The sequence below is a fragment of the Dipodomys ordii genome, unplaced genomic scaffold (genome assembly GCF_000151885.1).
Source record: "Dipodomys ordii isolate 6190 unplaced genomic scaffold, Dord_2.0 Scaffold18, whole genome shotgun sequence".
Lineage (NCBI taxonomy): Eukaryota > Metazoa > Chordata > Mammalia > Rodentia > Heteromyidae > Dipodomys > Dipodomys ordii.
This window is the reverse complement of record NW_012267234.1, coordinates 20,168,140-20,174,818: the sequence shown is the minus strand read 5'-3', so window position 1 is coordinate 20,174,818 and position 6,679 is coordinate 20,168,140. Positions and strand designations below refer to the sequence as shown.

The 6,679-nt window shown below is 60.5% G+C and overlaps 1 protein-coding gene across 2 annotated transcripts in view; it reads right to left on the bottom strand.

Moving 5' to 3' along the window:
- Zc3h18 (zinc finger CCCH-type containing 18) overlaps positions 1-6,679 on the bottom strand; it is a 56,906-nt gene that overhangs the window by 3,114 nt on the left and 47,113 nt on the right. For both annotated transcript variants that reach the window (XM_013012946.1, XM_013012947.1), the window contains 7 exons: positions 5,549-5,740; positions 4,400-4,525; positions 3,272-3,376; positions 2,913-3,056; positions 2,122-2,187; positions 679-839; positions 360-559 (listed from right to left, as the gene is read on the bottom strand). In XM_013012946.1, the coding sequence (XP_012868400.1) occupies positions 360-559; positions 679-839; positions 2,122-2,187; positions 2,913-3,056; positions 3,272-3,376; positions 4,400-4,525; positions 5,549-5,740 (994 nt within the window). The remainder of the gene's footprint in view (positions 1-359; positions 560-678; positions 840-2,121; positions 2,188-2,912; positions 3,057-3,271; positions 3,377-4,399; positions 4,526-5,548; positions 5,741-6,679) is intronic.

Below are 6,679 nucleotides of genomic sequence, written 5' to 3'. Positions count from 1 at the left end.
GGCCTCCTGGGTTGGGGGGGTGCCTGGGCCCGGGGTGGCCTCCTGGGTTGGGGGGGTGCCTGGGCCCGGGGGTGGCCTCCTGGGTTGGGGGAGTGCCTGGGCCGGGGGTGGCCTCCTGGGTTGGGGGAGTGCCCGGGCCCGGGGTGGCCTCCAGGGTTGGGGGTGCCCGGGCCTGGGGTGGCCTCCTGGGTTGGGGGAGTGCCTGGGCCCGGGCTGGCCTCCTGGGTTGGGGGAGTGCCTGGGCCCGGGCTGGCCTCCTGGGTTGGGGGGGGGTGCCTGGGCCTGGGCTGGCCTCCAGGGTTGGGGGTGCCCGGGCCTGGGGCGGCCTCCTGGGTTGGGGGGGGGTGCCCTGGCCTCACCTTGTTCAGCAGTGTCAGCTTGATCTCCTTGTGGGCAACGAACGAGCCCTGCTGAGGCTGCCCGGGGGGCGCCTGCTGCCCGGCCGGGGGCTGCTGTGAGGACTTCCCCCCGGCCACGGGCTTCGAAGACTTGGGCGGCTGTGCAGAGGCGTCCCTCCTCCGCTTCTCCTCCTTGACGCCGTCTTCTTTCTTCGATTTCCCTGCCCACAACAAACCCATAGTCACAGGTGTCCGTGTGCACTGCTCCTCCGGCTCCAGGACGGACTCCTGCTCTACACTGCCCTCCCCATCCGCCCCCCAAGACGAGGCCCTTGCATACCTCTCTCCTTCTTGGTCTGGGCAGGGGTGGGGGAGCGGGAGCTGGCTGAGGACACGGGGCTGGCCAGGTCCGCATACATGTCCTCCGAATCCACGCTGTGCACGGAGCTGCTGCTGGAGGTGGCGCTGGACACCGAGGAGACGCTGCTCACGCTCAGGGACCTGAACACAGAAGCACCGTCGGGCCTGGCGCTAGGGGACACAGGGCCTCTTCCGCCCGTCCGCGCCCACTTGCCACGCTTCCGGGATGGCATTCCGGAGGGCTCTGGGGAGTGGAGATGCTACGCAGTGAAGGAGCAGGTGTGGAGGACCTGTGCTGAGGGAGCCGGACGGGGCGGGGCAGGATGGGAAAATCAAGAGTTCAAAGCCAGGCGCCAGGGGCTCACACCTGTAATCCTAAAGCCAGCCTGGACAAGAAAGTCTATGAGACTCTTTTTTTAGTATATGTGCTGCCGAAGCGAACACTCTATGAGACTCTTTTCTCCAATAAACCACCAGAAAACTGGAAGTAGCACTGTGGCTCAAGTGGTAGAGCGTGATAGAGTGCTCATCTTGAGCTGAAGAGCTGAGGGACAGCGCCCCAGGCCCCGAGTTCAGGCCCCATGACCAGACCCCCCCAAAAAATAAATAAAAATAATATATAAACAAAACAACCCCCCCCCAACAGTTCAGCCAGGCACCAGTGGCTCACACCTATAATCCTATTCAGGAGCTGAGATCTGAGGATTGAGGTTCAAAGCCAGCCTGGGCAGGAAAGTCTGGGAGACTCTTATCTCCAATAAACCACTGGAAACCAGAAGTGGCGCTGTGGCTCTGTGGCTCACATTGTAGAGCGCTCGCCTTGTAGAGCGCGGGGACAGTGCCCAGAGTTCAAGTCCCACAACCAACAAAGGAAAAAAAAAAGCCAGAAGGGGCGCTGTGGCTCAAGTGGTAGGGGTTTGCTTTCAGCAAAAGCTCAGGGACAGTGCCCAGGCCCTAGGACTTGTTCCTCCCGCCCCTCAAAAAAGTCAAGAGTTTATAGCCAGACTGGGTAACACAGTGAGACCCCACCCCCCTAAAAAAGACAAGGAAAACAAGTGAAGGGAGATGGGCTCAGCCTGCAAGCAGACAGCTTGTGAGAGCAGGCGGGGCTGGCTGGCAGTGGGAGGCAGCGCTCTGCCGAAGGAGAGGCAAACGTCCACTGGGCACGCAGAAAAGCAAATCCAGCACTGCAGCCCCCTTGCCCTGACCCCCCGCAGCCCAGCTACAGCCCAGAGGGCGCGGCTCGTCCGTGGGAGCGTGGACAGGGCCTGGGACGGGGCTCGCTAGCCCCACTCCTAGCACATGTGGTGATGCGCTGCCCCTGCCACTGTGCGTCTGGCACGCCCGGCACACCCCGCGTGCTTGAACCCCTATTGGTCTGGGCTGCGGTGATGTCCAGAAGGAAGCGGGTCAAGCAAGTGACCTGGATCGGGAACTGGAACCGCTGTAGCTGCTGCCGCTGCCACTCCCACTGCCGCTCAGCGTATGCCTGCAACACAAGCCCAAAAGCCTCCATCAGAGACAGCCTCCATCAGAGACAGCCTCCATCAGAGACAGCCTCCATCAGAGACAGCCTCCTCCATGGACAGAGCCTCCTCTGGGGACAGAGGTCCTCCAGAGACAGCCTCCTCTGGGGACAGAGGTCCTCCAGAGACAGCCCCCTCCATGGACAGAGCCTCCTCCATGGACAGCGCCTCCTCCGGAGACAGCCTCCACCGGAGACAGCCCCCTCAGGGACAGAGCCCCTACTGCCCACGCTGCCCCCCAAGGCCTTAGGCGCTTCATGACTGAAGTAAACTTTCAAACTGGTAAGTTGCTACTGGCTTGAAAAAGGTTCTAGGTTCTATTTATTTATTTTGGGTCGAGCCACCTTCCCAGCCCCTTCTAGATTCTTTTTAGGCTGAGCTCTTTCTTTCTCTTTTCTTTCTTTCCCTCCCTCTCTCTCTCTCTCTCTCTTTCTTTCGTCAGTTGTGGGGCCTGAACTCTGGGCCTGGGCGCTGTCCCTCAGCTCTTCAGCTCAAGGTGAGTGCTCTATCACTGGGCCACCTTCCCAGCCCCTTAGGCTGAACTTTTCTTATAGCAAGTGCCAACACACAGCACTTTTGAGGGCTGGGGCAAGCCCCACACCTGGCCTGGAGACTGGAGCCTCTGGTGCAGGGCAGGGTCAGGGAGGGTCTTGGGGCTCGGGCTGGGTGTGCTGGCCCCCCGGCTCACCTCCTGGGGGGTGTCCTGGTCTGCCGCTCCTTCCTTCTGGCCTCCCGGGGGTCTCCTGGCTTGGCAGGCTCCGGGGCAGGAGCAGTGGCTTTGGGGGGCTGTGGTGGCGCGGGGGTCGGGGCTGGCTTCTTCATGGATTTCTCTCTGTGAGGTGGAGGCAGGCTCAGCACAGGCAGGGGTGGCCTGGCCACCTGTACCCACACTTAGGGCTGCCAAGCTTCAAGCCTCAGGACAGAGTCTGGGCTCTGAGCCTCCTCCAGGAGCCACAGGGGCAGCCAGAGGCTGGGCTTCCTCTCACTGTGGGTGCAGGATGAGACAGACAGACAGACAGCAGGGCCCTGCCCCCCAGGCGGCCTTACCCTGCTTTCCCTGGTGGCGGGGCTGGCTCCCCCTTGGCTCGTGCGGGCGGTCTATGTGGGGAGGGCGTGGGGGATGGGGACGGGGACGAGGAGAAGGACCGGGATCTGGGGAATAAAGAGAGTCTTAGAGGTCTGCCCGACAGCAGACAGACAGGATGTCCTACCAGAAGGACCTCCACACACTCCGTGGCCTTGCCTCGTGGCAGGGTGGCTGGGGGGGAGGAGCAGGGCAGAGGCTAGCTCCCTGCCGGGACCTCTGCCAGGGCACAGCCGGCTCAGCTCCTCGTCTCCACACGCACACCTGTCACCTGATGCTCCTTGGCTTTCTTGTCTTTCCTGAGCCCAAGGGCCCAGTGGAGCTGCCGGCGCCAACAGGACCTGCCAGGCCAGGCTCCCATGGGACATGGCTGCCCCTCCCTGCTCTCCCAGGCCCTGCAGAAGGGGAACCTGCCTCGCAGAGCCCACACCCCGGCCACCTCTCCACTCCTCAGACCTCAGAAGGGGCCCACAGTGCTCCCGCCCGCTCCCACAGTGCTCCCGCCCGCTCCCACCCGTGCTCCCACCTGTGCTCCCACGCCCGCTCCCACCCGTGCTCCCGCCCGCTCCCACCCGTGCTCCCGCCCGCTCCCACCCGTGCTCCCGCCCGCTCCCACAGTGCTCCCACAATGCTCCCACCTGCGTTTTTATTTGTTGCCAGTCCTGGGGCTTGAACTCAGAGCCTGGGCGCTGTCCCTGAGCTTCTTTTTGCTCAAGGCTAGCACTCTACCACTTGAGCCACGGCACCACTTCTGGCTTTTTCTGTGTATGTGGTGCTGAGGAATCAAACCCAGGGCTTCGTGCATGCGAGGCAAGCGCTCTACCAGTAAGCCACTCCCAGTCCTTCTGCATGTATTTCTGGATACACTTCCTTGCAGTGGACGGGCAGTTTTGGGGTGTGTCTGCATCCGTGATGCCCACAACTGCCTGAGTTCTGCTTGTGTCAGGCCAGCGGAGTGGCCGCCACTGCCCCAGTACTAAATGCAGTCCCAGGACCTGCTGGCACCCTGTCTGCACTGCTGGCACGCAGCCCCGTCAGCCTCCCACTGATGGAGAGCATGCACGCCGTCTGTGCAAAGGGGCGGGACATACCTGGAACGGCTGCCTGAGAAGGAGCTGTGTCTGGAAGAGCGGCTCGAGTAGGAGCTGTAGGATGAGGACCGGGACCGGGACCGGGACGAGCCAGAGCCAGAGTAGGACGACGACCGAGACGATGACCTGGGCGAAGGGGCAGAGTGCACTGACCTCAGCACCCCGGCGTGACCAGACTGCATGCCACCGTACAGCCAGAGTGGCGTGACCAGACTGCATGGCCACCGTACAGCCAGAGTGGCGTGCACTGACCTCAGCACCCCAGTGTGACCAGACTGCATGCCACTGTACAGCCAGAGTGGCGTGCACTGACCTCAGCACCCCGGCGTGACCAGACTGCACGGCCACCGTACAGCCAGAGTGGCGTGACCAGACTGCATGGCCACCGTACAGCCAGAGTGGCGTGCACTGACCTCAGCACCCCGGCGTGACCAGACTGCATGGCCACCGTACAGCCAGACACCCAGCACACACACTGGCCCTCACAGAAACCCATGCACAGACACAGACATGCACATACCCTTGCCAGGCACCTACGGATATAATGCAGCCCAGACCCCCTTTAGTGGAAAGCCTGGTGTGTGTGTGTGTGTGGCCACCGGTGTGAGACCCGGCGACCAGCCTGAGTAGTAGCCGGAGCCAGGATATAAATCTGTATCCTGGCCCTAGAGCTTCTCTCTGTACGTGTCTGTCCATCTGTCTGTCCACTGGACCTCCAGGGAGACCCAGGGCCCCTCTCGGGCTCTCATGACGCTCTTCACGCACGCAGCCTTGGCTCTTCCCTGCACGACTCCCTTCCTCACACAGGAACACAGAGCTTTCCTCTCGGGAGCCCATCGACGGGACAGTGCGCAGCCCACCACAGTCAACGCCGCTGCCAGTGTGGCTGCAGTGCCCAGAGGATGGTCCAAATGGTGTGCCTGGGTGTTGGATTCTGTTCTTGGGGATGTGATGCTCTCTGCACCGGCCCTCCCGCCCAGGGCCCAGACCTGCTCCTGGGCAGTCTTGCACGCACAAACGCACGAACGCACAAACGCATGCAGGCACACACGTACGCACGCACAAATGCACGCGCGCACACACACACGCACGCACGCGTGCACACACACACACATGCACGCACGCCCTCTCAGCTTCAGCTCATCTCACCTGGAGGAATTGGAGGCGGAGGCTGATGAGGCCGAGGTTTTTCGACGCCTGCGTGCCCGGCTTGGGGAGACTGACACCCCGAGTTTCTTTTTTGGAGACTTGGATCGGCGCCAGGGGTCCTTCCACTCATCAGCTCGCTTTACCTGGGGCCCGACAGAGGTGGCCTCCTTCTTTGGTGGCTCAGCTTGGCGGCTGGAAGACAGGGGGATACTGATGCTCATGCGTCCTCCTTCCCAGCAACCTGCTTGGGAAAACAAACTAGGAGGCAAGAGAGCCATCTGCCCGGCTCGGTTAACCAACAGCTGGGCCGGACCCCTGTACGATCTCAGTGCAAGGCTCCTTGGCATAAAATCATGAGATTCCTCCTCAAACAGTATCTGGACATAATGGTGTGACTGTCACCCTGAGCTACAGGGGAGGTCGAGGTGGGGAGGACTGAGGGTTTAGGCCAGTCTGGACAGACACACCTGTGAGACCTCATCTCAACAGACGTGAGCTGGGCTCAGCGGCACAAGCTTGTTGCAATAGGGTCGTTTGTCTGTGCTAGTACTCAGCGTCTCAAGCTCTTGCCTGGCTTTTTGCTCAGGACTGTGTTCTTCCACTTGAGTCACAGCTGCACTTCCGGCTTTACGCTAGTTCACTGGAGATAAAGGAGTATCTTACATTTGTCTGCCTAAGCTAGCTTCAAACTGTAATCCTCACATCAGCAGCGCCTGCCTCATTCCAACTTAAAAAAACACAGAAGCTATTAATTACCCTTTATATGTAAGTGTTCACGGCCATTTTTTTTTAAAGAGCAAAGTCCTGAGAAATGAAAATTGTGTCTCAAAGAACACTTCAATGCTTCTTCCTCTGAAGGCTTTTGAAATACCTAAAGGTTAAACCACTTAAGACTCAGCCAGTAGCCCACCTCCTCTCACTTCGGAGTGTTGTCACTCAAACCCCAGCACCCCAGAAATCCTGCAGCGGTGTGACAGAAACCACAGTGATTTTCATCGTACCTTTGGGACTGGCAAGGCTGACATTTGTGCTTCTGAACTACATGCCTCCCATTCCCAACTGTTGGGGCTGGAGCTCAGGGTGCTCTGCTTGGGTCAAACCCTCAGACCTTTTGCTTTTAGTATTTTTTTT